Source organism: Gopherus evgoodei, chromosome 2 (assembly GCF_007399415.2).
Source record: "Gopherus evgoodei ecotype Sinaloan lineage chromosome 2, rGopEvg1_v1.p, whole genome shotgun sequence".
In the NCBI taxonomy this organism is placed as follows: domain Eukaryota; kingdom Metazoa; phylum Chordata; order Testudines; family Testudinidae; genus Gopherus; species Gopherus evgoodei.
In genome coordinates this window covers 93,457,878-93,473,504 of record NC_044323.1, presented here as the reverse complement: position 1 = coordinate 93,473,504, position 15,627 = coordinate 93,457,878, and the positions used below count along the sequence as shown (strand labels likewise).

The following is a 15,627-nucleotide window of genomic DNA, read 5'->3' as shown; positions in this document are numbered from 1 at the left end:
TGTACTGTCCTAAAAAACTGGCACCTACTTCCTAGACTGTGGACATATATCATTCATTCGTACAGTATATAACTAACAATTATCATTGCTTCCCTGGAATGTTGAGCTGTGACATTTAGTGGTTTTAGTGATTGATTTTCCACTTATAGGAATGTCTTTTTTTTTTTTTTTTAAGTCAGTGGCCGTCTCTTCTAATGTTGGTTTGCAGTGAAAAAATTCTAATGCACATGGTGTATTTAAACTTCTTGAAAATAATACTGCTAGTAGACACAGTGCATTAAAAATCAGTTCTTAATATCTATCTCACTTACTGAGTATAACTTGGTTTTCCCTAATCTAGTTTGACAGGGTTTGGTGATCCTAATCTGCTGATCCATTAAGGATCAGTAAATTAAAACTAATGTTGGCTCTTGTGATAGGAAAAAGAGGAAACAAACCCATTTAATTTCTATTTACTTTAAAAAAATGAGTTTTGCTTCTCATGCATGGAGCCAGTTTATATATGCAAGCCTAGTGTTTCCCAAAGATATCTTGATGTTAGTATCTTGACCCAGTAATTGGGATACTAGTGCCTGTCAAAAAGGGTTGTGGAATTTTGCAGCCTGTGAGAAACTCAGCAAGGGTGATGTAATCTAAGCAAGATAATAGAAGGGTCAGTAATTGTTTAAAGGTAATCATATATGTTGTGCTAGTATTGTTGGGTTTAAATGTTTTTGGAAAGAAAAAATAATGCACCATTGTAATTACTCCTGTGATGCGTCTGTGGATTAGAGTTGAAATAAGAATATAACATAATGCGGCCTTAAATCATACAAATGTGGTTCACTAAATTAATTTCAATAATTGTAAATTAAATTTTAAGAATCTTCAGAAATGCACATACTGTAGTCTGAATATTCGGTAAATAATTATTTTCTAATGTGCATTGTAAGACATGGCTTTATTTAGAAAATGTTTATTACTTTGGAAAATGAATTATGTTTTAACCAGGAATCTAGGTCAGGCTTTTGTTCCTGTGACTCCAAATGCTCATTGGCAGATACAATTATGCAACACATAAAAGACAGTATAAGCCTCTGTCTCACAATCCAGTTCTGATTCGGGCACATTTCTAGTTAAGTGTTGAAGTATGCGTGCTATATTGAACACTTTTTTCTTTTTGAAGACCAGGAACATTATATCTCTCCACATTGAGCAGGGAGATGTCCATCTGGAGACTTCCAAGGTTAGGAAGCTTCAGAAGTCAAAGGTTTTTGAGCTTGTTCCCAGAAGAGTAATTAATCTGTAAAGGAATCCAAAGAACAATAGGGTGAATAATGCAATGTGCGCAGGAAAAAAATAAATCAAACCATAGACAATCTATGCAACTTGCTTGGCCTCTTTTTCACCATTTTACTTAACACTACTCTTGTCCCTCAGCAGTGGGGCAGTATGGAAAATACAACTACTATTAATATTTTATTTTTATGACATTAGCTTTTAGAATCCTCAACCAAAGTTAGGTGGTGTTCATACATGTAGCAGAAAAAAGTCCCTTCCCAGAAGGCTTTGCTATCCAAGTTTCTGATCCTACAAAGGCTTATACACATGCTTAACTTTACACACTGAGTTGTTTCATTGACTTCAATGGGACTACTATCACTGTGCAAAATTTTACAGTGTTTGCAGGATCATAGCTAAGTAGACAAGACAGAGAAAGGGATGTCTGTCTTGTCTTTTACTTAATAAGCTTTTTGAGGCAAGGAGTTTCTTTTTGTTACTTGTTTGTACAATGCTTGTCATAATGGAAGCTTGGTCCATTTGGGGCTCCTATGCTCTATCCCAATAACAATTAACAATAATTTTTATCATTGTTTTCTCTATTTCACATATGGGGAACTGAGACGCAGAGAGATAAAGTGACTTGCCCAAGGACACATAGGAAGATTGTAGCAGAACTGGAAATTCATCTTAGTTTTCCTGAATCAGTCAAGCTTCAGCTAGTTTCCCATAGCACCAACCTTTACAGGAGACCTGGCTAGAAAGTACTTATAGAGTGCCACCTCCTCCTGACTGCTAATTGTGTAGGTACAAAACATATATGCAGATGATAAAGTCAATAAACATATGTATCAAAAAATCTGATTCTGTTGAATCTGCTTCAGCTATAAAAGTGCAACAAAGAACAATCTCTGTGGATTTTGAACCAGCTACAGTGCCTCAAGTGTTCTTTATTAATTAATGAACAGGTATAGTCTTATAGGCAGTCCCTGGTAAAGATCTTTGCATAAGGTGAGGAATGTATTTTCCCCAGACATGAGTCAATCTGCACACAGTCGAAGAGTATGATTCATTTTCTGAAGGAAGACTTTGAGATGAGCTGCTCTGTCGCTTCTGTATTCCTCTAAATTATACACTTTATTTTTCTTAACCATTTTTCCTTCTTTACTTCTCCCACCCTCAACCTGGCACTGGGCCAGCCTTTGTGACTGAGGAAGGTCACTGGCCCTGAGTTAGTCATAGAAGTCAGGGGAGGGCAATGAAATATTTCCAGGCCCACTTGACCTGGTATCAGTGAGCATTCTAGAGCTAGAGTCTCAGACTTGAAACCCCCACATAAACCAACTGAACAACTACATCTGGAAGCACTGGATTGTCAGTCCAGTCATTTTTACCCATTTAAGTATAAGGGTCCATGTATTGGGATACTTAAGGCCCAGAAAGTGAGTGTAAAATCAGATATAGAGATACTGGGTGTCTATAGTATCAGAGGGTAGCCGTGTTAGTCTTGATCTGTAAAAGCAGCAAAGAATCCTGTGGCACCTTATAGACTAACTGTGAATGGCTTGCCAATTACAGAACCAGTTTCTCCTCTCTTGGTTTTCACACCTCAACTGCTAGAACAGGGCCTCATCCTCCCTGATTGAACTGACCTCATTATCTCTAGCTTGCTTGCTAGCATATATATACCTGCCCCTGGATATTTCCATTACATGCATCTGAGGAAGTGGGTATTCACCCACGAAAGCTCATGCTCCAAAACGTCTGTTAGTCTATAAGGTGCCACAGGATTCTTGGGTGTCTATAAAATCAGATACAGAGGATTTGTGAAACAAAATGGTCTCCCAGTGTGGGATGCTTTTTAGACTACCTAAAAATGTGATAAACTGAATGGAGACAGAAGGTAGAACTAGATAAATCCAATGTAGCTTTGTAATTTGAAAAGAATCACTTTCTCTTTGTAGAATAAAAGACATTAAGGAGTAATAAACTTATCTATAGGGTCCCTGAGTAAACATAATATACGTTTTATAATGTGGGGTTATTTTCCCTTTAATTGACTGGATCCATTTTACTTCCAAATTTTGAACGAATATAAATTTTGAAAACGTATCACTGTGTGCATGGACAACACAGTGCTACATATTTATTGGAGCAATTATAATTCTAGCAGCTAGTGCTGATGTTAATTTTAGTTATTCGGTTTTAATTAATTTAAGAAGCGTGGTGGTGTGTGGTTCTTTTTAAAAGAAATATACAGGCTGTTTTGTCAGATGGGTAAGAGATTCTCTTGTTTTAACCGCTTATTTTTCCTCCCTTCTCCTTGGTCTCCTTCCCTTCCTCTGCCTGCATCTGATTATTTTGTTTTGTTCTGTTGAATCTGAGGTGCTATGCCAATTGCCCAAAGATACCCTCCCCACCCCCAAAATAACCTCCATCCCCAAAGATTATTGTAGGTGTACAGTCAATCTCAATTTGAATATCACCCATTCATCTCTACCAGTGGCCCCCAAACTGTCAGGCATATCCCCTAGGGGGCATGGAGGAATGTTTGGGGGGTTGCACAGCAAAGCCCAGGCCAGCCCCCATAGGGGGCAGGCGGGGGCGCCACTCAGTCCTGCTCTGCGCCCAGCCACAACCAATTCTGCCCCCATCCCAGCTCCGGCCCTAGCCTCAGCTCCACTCTGCCCTCTTCTCCACCCCCAGGCCAGCTCTGGCCTCATTTCCTCTCTGTCTCCAGTTCTGCCTTCAGCCCAAGCTCCTCTGCTAGCTGTCGTTGAGCTGGTGCAAGTATAAATAGTAGCACAGGTAGCAGAGAACAGGCACGGCTGAGCTGTGTCAAGTACAACCTCCTCTGAAATCAGTGGGTATGTACTCAGCCATGCCTCTGCTGCTGCTGACTGTGCTATCACAGCTGTGCTGTTTATTTATATTCATGGTGTCTTGATGAGAGCTAGCTCGAGTGTGTGTACAGGAGCGGGGGAATCACAACTCTAGCTCTTAGTGTTGTCTCGTAGCATGAGTAGATATTCCTGGAGACATACTGAACTAAAGTTTCTTTGGCTCATCACTGGTGGCTGTCCAGCTTTATTCTAAAGATCTTGTTACTTTTTTCTGAAAGATTCCTGAGGGGCAACTACAGTCATAAAAGACAAAAATGAAAAAGCCAGTGAGAGAATTGAGTCCATTTCCTTGAATAGGCAGAATAAATCTGTTGAGAGGGTTGTGGGTCTTGGAAAACTAGTGTTTGTTGTCCAAGTCTGTATGTATACTGTTGCCGCTCATTTGCTTACACAGTGATTATTAAATATTACTGTTGTTTGCTCCTTGTTTACAAGATAACCACACCCTGAGCTAAATAAATTTGGACTAAATTAATTAGCCCAAACAGTATGTAAGAAAATGCCATGGTCCAGAAGAGCATCTCTTGAACAGACTGGTAAATATATTTTTACTGGAGAGCTCCAAGACTCATTCTGTCATTGGCATATGTGTCCTGAACATCTCCTTCATTCCTCCACTTGAAATGTTTGGGGATCTCAAGTGTGTATGATGCATGCTAGAAGCAGAGAGGAGAATCCGTTATAGCTTCTAGCCCCCAGATCTACAGAGCTGAAATAAGTATCCCCACGTACACGTGCACCCTTCTCCTCTTTCTCTAGCTAGGCCGGGGTAGTGCCACTTACAAGGATTTAAGATAATGTTTTCTTTTTCCATTCATTCCATTTTGTGTTGTCTTTATCCACATTTCTCCAGGAATATTTTTCACCTTTCATTCACATGATTATTGACATTATTTAGATATAACAAAACAGAAAGATAAATCTTCTATCTTCATTGCAAAAAATCATTTCTGTTGCATTCATGGCTTCGATCATTCTCATCAATTCTTTAAAGAGAAGAAAACATTTTTCTGTTCTTAAAATCTATTAAACATCTTTACTGTCATGAATATAGTTTTGTTTGCCGTAGCTGTACGTAGTGTGCTTGGCTCTGATTGAAGGAGAACATTTATTGTATATAGTTGCAACTGCAGTGGTGACTACTAAATAGCATTTGCCAACAGTTACTTCAACTCACTAGAAGAGTAGAGGGACCTTTTCATAGAAGGAATTCCTAAGTGTAAGGAGAAAAAACATAGTATGGCTGGATGCTTTTAGGAAAGGCCATGAAAATTATGGTGTTTAGGGCATGTCCACACTACACAATTAAGTTGACTTAAGTTTGGTTGACCTACAGCCAACATAGTAATTAAATCAGTTGTTCGTGTTCACACTATCCTCCTCCTGCTGGTGGTGTGCGTCCTCACCAGGAGCGCTTACACCAACTTAAGAGGGGCATTGTGGGGGCTGACAGCCCAAGCTGTCCACTAAAGCCCTGCCACCCAGGATTGACCATTGGAGCTGTTGCCCCAGGATGACCTCCAGAGCCGGGCTGTCCAGGATGACAGAGCTGAGGGCTCGGGCTGTTAAAGGCCGCAGCAGTCAATGTAAGCAATGCAGTATCTACATAGGCACGGTGTTGACCTAACTACATTAACCTAAGTGGTATGCCTCTTGCAGAGGTGGAGTTATTAGGTCGGTGTGGTGGGCAGCAACATTGTAGTGTAGACGCTTACAGAGTTAGGTTGATGTAAGTTGCCTTATGTCAACCTAACTCTATCGTGTACACTAGGCCTTAGATTTCATGCTAGTTTTGCTTTATAGTCCAGAGGAGATTTTTCAAGATTTGAAGGATTCTAAGAAGCATCTCTGAAGCTGAACTGTATTAACTTTTTTTTTAAAGGCACTTAGCTTTTCAGAAAAGAAAAGCTTTTAATGTATGTTCCATTGAGTTTTATTAAGAATATGTGAATGCTTTTCATATCTATTAAATTAGTATCTGTTTTAACGGAAATGATCAGCCTAAAGCAAAAAGAACTCTTATTTCTTGTGGTTCTTGTAAAACCTAATTGCAAAGAAGCACTCTGGTACTGTTTAGTTTCATAAGAGACCTTAATGGAATCCAAGGAAGTTTCAGATAATTCTGAATTGTTAAGTGTACTGCATTGTTTTAATAAGCATGTTAAGCATTAGCATTTTCATTCACCTCTCAGTGTTTGTCAGAGTGATTATTATTTGATTATTATTATTTGATTTTAACTGTCTCTTTAGGTGCAGGTATTTGGATTGTATTCAGGAGAAGAATTTCATGAAACATTTGACTGTCCTATTAAAGTAAGTACTTATTTAATCCTTAACAATTACATTATTGGTGCTTTTAATAAAATAAGGGTCACACTGATTCTTTTGCTTAAAAAAAAAAACTAGTTCTTTGCCGTAATGTTGTTTAAATCTCTAGAAAATAGTCATCTGTCCCACTCCAAAAGCTTTTGAGCTGGTTAAGTTGGAGAAAAGCTGATCTAGATTTTGTACAGTCTAGGGTGGTATTGTCATTTTTAAAATACAAAAAACAAAGTGTGAGGGGGAAATTGTCAGGATTCAGTTTCCTGTCTTAACCTATTCCTCTTTGTGTAGATCTGCGATTATAAATTTTAATGGTTGTGATAAGTGCTAGGTCAATATTTTTTAATTGATTAGGATCTTAAATCTATCCTGGGCTCAAGTGGTGGATGATGGTGTCCCAATGATGATGCCCTCTGTAGTAAGGGGAAACCTCAGTTATGCTCCTCTTATCATAGACAAATTGGCTGTCCTCAGAGAACGGCAATAGCAGGGTTGTGTGAAGAGCCAGGTGGCTTTTTCTTGGCGGGAAAGAGGGCAGTTCTTTTGGTGTAAGATTTTGTTTTATGGAAGAGAACCATGATAACATTTTTCCAACAATACTGAGTTTTGGCCAGTTGGGAGCTTCCATGGCATCTTAATGCAAAAAGACCCATTTTTCATCTCTCTGCCTAGTAAAAGAGGTGTAGCTGTAACAATCCATAATGGGTGAAGGTTGCATACTGTGACAGTTGATACAGCATCAATGTCGCAATTTAACAGAGAAACAAATACTTCAGCAATTATACTTTTTCTCCCCCTTTAAAGATTGTTGCTGTCCACCCTCAGTTTGTAAGATCCCACTGCAAACAGTTTGTAACAGGAGGAAAAAAGGTAAGCTGTCTCAATATTATAGATGACTTTACATCTTCTCTTCCCTTCCTCTTATATTTATGGATTCCTCTGTTAAAATAAATATATATAAATATATTTAAAAAATTACTAAGTGTATCAATTTGAAAACCTAGAAGGGAGGAGCAATTTTTTCCTTCTCTTGATCCATTCTGTCAGAAAAACAAAACAAAAATACATAAGGTTAAGCCTTAAAGGGAAAGATTACCACTTCTTCTTTAAATGTGGACACTTCAATGATTTAAAAACAAGGACTAAGACTAATAATAATAAAAATAGTTTTGTGTTCTGACAAAATGTTGATGAGAATAATTGGACTTCATGGGCCAATTTCTCTTCATACCTCCAACCCTTTGACATGAAAACAGAATTTGGCTCATAGTGTTATCTTCTGTGGTATATATTATTTTCTGGCTCTGTTCCTTTCCTGTATGAATAAAAACAATGTATGCCAAACTGGGTCATAATACATTTGTCCTTTAAGTCGGTCTTGGGTTTTCATTTTTGTGCTTTAATGGAGTACGTAATCAGTTGTGAGAGAGAATTTAGGCCCCTTAGTTTTAAACTTCTTTGTGTGTCAAGGATGGACTTTTTTGTCTGTTTTTTGTACCCCTTGGTTCCAGGCAATTTGGTCTTTCTAAAGTTAATACTAAGATGTTTCATTCCTCACCTACCAAATAATGTAATTTTGACATCCAGCATCATTGTCCGTATGTTCCAGAATTGACCCTATATCATTCAGTGTACATTTTAGGAAAAAAATATTAAAACAGTGCAACTTGGTGATTAGTTACGTTCATGTAGCCATTTATTGTGACCCTTTCTTTTGAATTAAAAATGAACATTTACAGTTTTAGATTCATCAAACTGTATCTGCCTTGCCAGATGTTGCAGCAATTCTAGTGCTGCTAATAACCTCTTTTCCATCAGCAGTAAAATTTATTACTGTTATTCATATTTAAAATAAATAAAATAGCTGTGATATGAATGGTTAAGCCAGCCTTAAGATTTGTGGTTCCCAAACAGCACCCTCTACCCTAGCACTTCAACCCAAATCCCAGCTTGGTGCAGAGCGGAGGCAGGGTGTGTGGAAGGCTTGGAGAATGAGCTCCCTCGGCATTTAGCGTGCAACGGCAGCTCCTGTTCCACAGGGCTGGGCATGGTTCCCCACTCAGGGCATTGCAACTTGGCGCAAGGGGTCATAGCATCACCCAGGTTTGGCCTGGCTGTCCCTTCAGGCCAAGTTCAAGTGAATGGTGCTGCAGCCCAGAGTGGGGAGCCAGGCCCAGCCCAGCGTGGTGGGTGTGTGAGTGGGCTAGGTCTCCAACCTTTTCTTCCCTCTCCCCTCCTCCCCCAAGCCTCCTGTCCACACTGGGCCCACAAACCATTTAGAACCTTCATGTGACCCACTGATGGGTCACAACCCACCATTTAGAGACCACTGCTTTAGATAATGCACATCACTGAATGTCTCTCCCAACAACCAAGTTGCCAAGCGTTTGAGTGGTGCTAATGGTGATGTGGAGAGAGAGAAACTGGGAATTCATAGAAATGAGGAAGCTCTGTCAGGTAGTAAAATAACTTGGATTCACCTGATGCCGAACGGAAAAAAACATCAGGGATTTAACACATCTCTTTGGTTATCTTTGATTACTTGACAGGCTGTTTTTTATTCTGCCCTCTGGGAAATGGTATACTGATTCCTAATGCATGCCCATTTTCCCCCTCTTCCTATTAATTTTTTGCTGAGAAAAAACTTTCCTCTTCAGAAAAACTTTAACTGACATCTTAGCATATTATATTTAACATTTATAATAATAAAAAAAAGCCCTAGAAATTTTTAATTTTAGTCCATTAATATATATATTTATTTTTAAAACCCTGTAATTAAATTTAAGATTGTGGCCCAACACAAAAAATGCAGTCTTTGCAAAATCATACCCGGCTCTGTAATGAGCTCTGAACATACAGGCCCTACACAATTGGATCTTAATCTATTGCAGGTTCGGGTTAGAGCAGAGATGGCATGCATTACCAACACTATTAGAGTAGTCCCATTAGTTTCGGCAGAACCTTTCTTTTACCCCCAACCCCCAAATGTAGCCTTTCAGATGTGAGGAAAACCATTTCAGTATGACCAACTGCGGTGTTATCTGTTGAGTAGCATATAGAAATAATAGCTTTGAAAATCATGAAATACCCCCACCCATCCCTGCAGAATTTTAACTTTGGTACCTAATAATAGTTTATATGCTAACATCTTTAACTTTTTCACTACTGATCATTTGAGCAGAGAGGCAGCTGTTGAAGAAAGACTTTGCATGGAGTACTCCCACTTTTTTTCATTCTCTTCTAGTTACATTATACATAGGCTTGAAAGGATTAGATTTGTATCAGTAAATGTTGATAAATGTTGTTTTCACCATACACATGCAAACCGAAAATATTTCCGTAGAGAATTGAAATTTACAGGAAGGCAAAGTAAGAAAAATGATGGTTGAGAACCTATTAGATTTTGATTTCAGGCCATGTATTTTTTATATTTTGACATATGATTTTGACCATTTGTATGTTAATGGTTATAAAGTTTTAACTTTTTGAATCTCAGTGTCTGCTGTCATTAAATAATTGTTTGACCTCCTACCCATCGACTGAACCCTCATCATTTCCCTCAACTGTGAAAATTTAAATAGCTGAAAATAGAAAAATAGAAAAAATGCTTAAAACCCATAATATTGCACAGCTTTGAAAATTTAAATAGATAAAAATACAAACATGCCTGATATTATAAATGATAAAATCCTAAAAATTTAATTCTGCCAAGCCTGATTATTCATATAGTCATTTCAGAAAGAGTGAAGGATGTTTACCTTTTGAATGTTTGCACATGTCCCTTCTATTTAAAGGTGTCTGCAAGCCAGTGTGGCAGAGCCAGAGATCTTTTTCCCATAATCTTTTTCCCAGTGAGGCAGAGTGTGTGCCCTGTGGTTGGCCATGCTGCTAGCTAAGGGCATAAACAGGTGAATTGCCCTGAACACCCTCAGTTCCTTCTCACCACCTGCGGTCGATAGTTGGAGCATTTGTCCTTGTTGTACTCTTTCACATTTTGCCGTTAGATAAAATGTTTCTAGATTTTATTGTTGTAATTAGTGGTACTCATTTTAGGAACATTTTTGTTTCATTTTTTTTTTTGAGCTTTAAGCTTGATCTGGGACATGCCTAAGAACATGGGTTTTAAGCTCTGTTCTGAATGTAACAAACCTGTGCCTGTCAGTGATCCTTACTCCCGCTGGTTTGTGTCTGGAGAAGAACATGAGACATAAGTGCGCTATCTGTAGGAGGGGGTTAAGACTAGGATTAAAAAGTGGAGGCACGTTTGATTAACACATCCTAATGAAGGCAGCTTGGTGCCCATCCTTGGCACCTAACTGTTGGTACACAGGGATTCAGAGTGTACTCCAGCTCTGAGCATACGCCAGGTTTGGTGACATCTCTGTGTTGTTGAGAAGGTATGATTCTCTGTCTCCATTACCGCACAAGCAGCAGCAGAAGTCGAATGCTTCTAACAAGAAGAGGCTCTCTTGTCTGAGTGCTAAGTCCCTGACAGAATCAGACAAGAAGATGGATACCAGGTTCAGAACTAAGCCAGCTCCAGGTAGGTTCTCCTTAGCTATAATCATCTGGCATTCTAACCAAAGTACAACATAATAGACAAAGGAGGATTTGTCGTTTGAAGGCCCAAAATTATTTTCAAAGACAGATGAGGTTCTGCATTCTCTTAAAGATTCTACAGCAACGTTAAAGTCTTCAGGCATATACACTCTAGTCCAGCTTATCTTGCAGGATAGAATAGATAGCTTTGCTGGACCTATCTAGGCCATATGACTCAATCACCTTCTCCTCTGCCATTTGCTACCTACAAACAGTCTGTAGCACTGAAACAGTCTATTTGATTCCTTAGTTGAGACCAGCATACCGCTCACTCTGATTTTCCCTTCCCTTTGGGAGTAGGTTGTTCCGCTTCGTAAGTGCTTGGACTCGCATTACAACAAGTGAGTTCTAAATGTGGTGAGTTCTAAATGTGAGTGGAACTGGCATGTATCTTGCAATTTACCTCTGTTCTCACCACCCACTCACCACCCACATCCTTTTTCAGGGATAATTCTCAAGAGAGTGTTACAATTCAAGAAGTTCTGTCTCTGATACAGTTAGTGGCCACAGAGAAAGCACCTCCTCAACATCAGGGAAATGGATTCGGTTCCAGTTTATTTTCTCATTCCAAAGTCCAAGGGAAGCCTCAGACCTAATTTAAACCTGCAAACCCCCAACAAATACATAAAAAAGATAGTTTTGTGTGGTTATACTAGAATCTGTTGTCCCATTCTTAGACCCCAGTGACTGGTTCTCTGCCCTCTGCTTTAAAGGATGCCTGTTTCTGTGTGGCTATTCACCAGAGTCGCAGGTGGTTTTTGTTATAGCAGCTGTTCATTAGCAGTTTATGGTCCTCACCTTCAGCCTCTCGTCAGCACCTCGAGTCTTCACAAAGTGCATGGCAGTGATTGTAGTGCATCTTAGGGCTGTTGATCAACAAGGAGCGGTTCTCGACTATCACAGCGAGAGTATATTTCAGTGAGGCCAGGTTTTGGGTGATAGTCAACCTGTACAGGGACTTGAAGGCTTGTCCCCATACAGCAGCAAGGAATTACCTGAGACTTCTAGACAACATGGCAGATTGTACATATGTGCTTCAACATGCAAGATCTCACCTCAAAGTTATGCAGAGGTGGTTGAAGTCGTTCTATCACTACCCTCATAATCCAGCAGAGATGTTGACTTTCCATGCCAGTAATGAAGTGGGTATTCACCCATGAAAGCCCATGCTCCAATATGTCTGTTAGTTTATAAGGTGCCACAGGACTCTTTGCTGCACACCAGTAAGTGTTTTGTCATCGCTGGAATGATGACTAGACCCTGCCAGTGTAAGCAGAGGGGTTCCCTTTGCCCCATCTGTGCCCTCCAGGACATCACAGATGCTTCATCTCCCATCTCACTTAGGGAACCTCCAGACTCAGAGAGTCTGGTCAGATCAGAATCTTTCTCCATGTGAGTGTTTGAGAACTTGGAGCTGTTCACTTGGCCTGTCAGATTTTTCTTCCCCCCATCAGAAGTTGTACTATAATGTAGAGTAATCATGGACACCACTGCTACTGTGTTCCATTTGAACAAGCAGGGAGGCGACAAATCAAAACCCTTTGCCAAGAGGCATTGAACCTTTGGACTTTCTGCATTAAGAATGCAATTATGCTTGCTTCCCAGAGGTCCAAAACAGTCTGGCAGATCGTCTGAGCAGAACATTCAGCAGAGATTCTGGGGAATGCCAGAAATAGACCTGTTCACCTCCCAACAGAGCAGGCTGCCTCTTCAGTTTGAGATTAGGTAACAGCCTGAGGTCATTGACAAATGTCTTTTTAGTCTCCTGGAGGGGGAAACTTCTATTTGCTTTCCCCCCATTCTCTTGGTAGCAAGAATTTTATATGGAAACACAGACAGGATCACACATTCTAATCTTTATAGCACCAGGCTGGCCTCAATGGCATTGGTTCGCCAAACACTTGAGTGTCTCCCTTTGAAAATCCTTAACTCTTCTTTAGGTCTTAGACATAGTTTTGCTGCACCATGAGCAGACTCTGCATTCCAGCCTTCTCAGCCTACAACTGACTTCTGGTTGCTCAGTGGCTAACTCCCCAGTATACTGTTTCCTTGAAGTTCAGAATGTTCTCTTAACTAGCATGAGCACTTAACTTAGAAAATGGAGGAGGTTCTCTGTGGTCGCAATACAAATGTACCTCTCCTTCACAGGATCCCATACAGTGTATTCTGTTTTACCTGCTTCATGCAAAGGAAAGAAGAACTCTGCCAGTTCTCTGAGAGTTTATTTGGCAACTTTCTCAGCATTTCATCTTCCTATGGAAGGAAGGTCTGTTTTTTCAAGCCCTATGACTGTTAGATCCTTAAAAGGATTGGACAGGCTCTTCCTTCCTATAAAAGACCCCACACCATCATGGGATCTAAATTTGGTACTGGGGTTTTAATAGGGCCCCCCCTTTTTAAGTTTTTATCTACGTGTACCATTTTTCTTGTCTCAAAGAAGGTGGCATTCCCAGTGGCTATTACTTTGGCCAGGAGCAGCAGAACATCGAGCTTTAAATGCAAATACATTTTTTTAAAAATAAAAATACAGTTAGTTTGTGTCCACACCCTACATTTCTCACTAAAGTAGTGTTTGACTTTTCATCCAAATCAGCCTATATACTTATTAACCTTTTTTTCCTGAAACCTCACTCATAAAAATGAGTAAAAATGCCATAAGTTGGATGTCCAGAGGGCATTAGCCTTTTAACAGGTCAGGATTGAGCAGTTTCAAGTGTCTCCACAGTTATTTGTCTCTTTTGCTGATAGGATAAAAGGACAACCAATCGCTTTGCAGAGGCTCTCCTGGATCCCTTCCTATATCCGTTTGTGTTATCTTGCTACGGTTCCACTGCCTCAAAGAGTTTTAGCATACTCTACAAGAGCACAAGCAGCCTTGACTGCTTTCTTAGGTCACATACTCCTTAGTGACATTTGCAGAGCTGTGACGTGTTTCTTTGTTCAGACCTTCAACACTCATTATGTTTTGTCCCAGGCCTCAAGGAATGATGCTAGATTTGGGAAAGTGGTCCTTGTTTATGTAGACTCTGATACCTTCCTCCATGTTGAACTGCTTGAGAGTCACTTGATATGGAATGGACATGTGCAAATACTCAAAGAAAAAAGTTACATAACTGTTTGATAATGGTTGTGCTACAAGATGTTGCTTGATCCCTCCATGGCCCACACTCCATCTCCTCTATACTGGAGTCTCAAGAAATACAGGCTTTGGGTGTGAAGGAAATGGAGGGCAGGGTTAAGGTGGCTCCACCCCTTTATACCCTCAGCTAGCAGTGCAAATGTGAACATGGTGCATGTGCTGTCCTGATCGGGGCAGTTCTAGGCACCAGCGCAGCAAGCGTGTGCCTGGGGCGGCAAGCCGCCAGGGCCGGCCTGTGGTCGCTGTGAGGGCGGCAGTCAGGCAGCCTTCAGTGGCACGCCTGCGGGAGGTCCGTCAGTCCCGCGGCTTCAGTGGCAGTTCGGCAGCGGGTACGCCGAAGGCGCGGGACCGGCAGATCACCTGCACAAATTGCGTTGAATCCGCGTGACCAGCGGATCTCCCACAGGCTTGCCGCCAAACCTGCCTGACTGCCATGCTTGGAGTGGCAAAAAACATAGAGCCGCTCCTGGTCCTGATGGATACAGCTATGAGAAAAAAACCTCTGGTTTTGGTCCTCTGGCATGCACACACCTGAAGTAGAATGGACATATGCAACATATCTTGAAGAACAACAGTTAATGAACAAATATGTAATCATTTTGTTTGGTTTTTCCTTGAATTTTTTTGCTTCCATTGGTCTATCCACTGTCCACTATTTTAGTAGAGTTTGTGGCCCCTGTTCTCAAAAGCACTTAAATATGCATTTAATTCCATCCCTTTTTGTTAATATTAAAGTTTAGCACCTGCTTTAGTGTTACACTTAATACGCTGAATCAGCGCCTATGTTTATTAATTGCCTCCTCCTTAAAGCTATTTGCTTTGAGACAAATCAGTCCTTCATAAAGGATATGGCATAATATCTCATAATGTCCAAGGAGCTATTATAATCCATTATGTGAATATTGTGGGCAAATTATAGACATGAAAAAACATCTAAGGACTTGGCTACATTTGCAAGTTAGAGTGCATTAAATGAGCCCCAGGCACCTTAACTCCTGAGGTGTCCACACTAGCAAGGCACTTAGAGCGCCTAGACTCTGCAATTGGAGCACGCCTGGTAATCCACCTCCACTAGAAGCATAGAGCTTGCTGTGCCAGGGCTGGAGTGCCGGGGTGTCAGTGTGGATGACCTGTTACATTACTGCGCTGTGATTGGCCTCTGGAACTATCCCATAATCCCTTGAAGTCAAGTGGCCACTCTGGTCATTGTTTTGAACTTAGCTGCAGGCATACAGATATCCCCTTTCAAAGCTCCGTTTCTGACAGCTGGCATGCTTATCTGCTCCAGGACACAAAGCAAACCATTACTGTGGAATGCTGCTGCTGCCGAGGCAGGTGTGTGTGTGAGAGAGAGAGAGAGAGAGAGAGAGAGGTGGGGGCTGATGTCAGGGTTTCACCTTCCCA

At 40.5% G+C, this 15,627-nt stretch overlaps 1 protein-coding gene across 7 annotated transcripts in view; it reads left to right on the top strand.

Moving 5' to 3' along the window:
* VPS41 (VPS41 subunit of HOPS complex) overlaps nucleotides 1–15,627 on the top strand; it is a 179,557-nt gene that overhangs the window by 58,934 nt on the left and 104,996 nt on the right. For 6 of the 7 annotated variants that reach the window (XR_003998896.1, XM_030551381.1, XM_030551378.1 and 3 more), the window contains 2 exons: nucleotides 6,414–6,476; nucleotides 7,290–7,355. Coding sequence is in view for 5 of the 7 variants with exons in the window: in XM_030551381.1 (XP_030407241.1) it covers nucleotides 6,414–6,476; nucleotides 7,290–7,355 (129 nt within the window). In the remaining 2 variants the exon portion in view is untranslated. Of the gene's footprint in view, nucleotides 1–6,413; nucleotides 6,477–7,289; nucleotides 7,356–15,627 lie in introns of those variants that run through there. The other variant, XM_030551382.1, reaches the window with a different exon arrangement.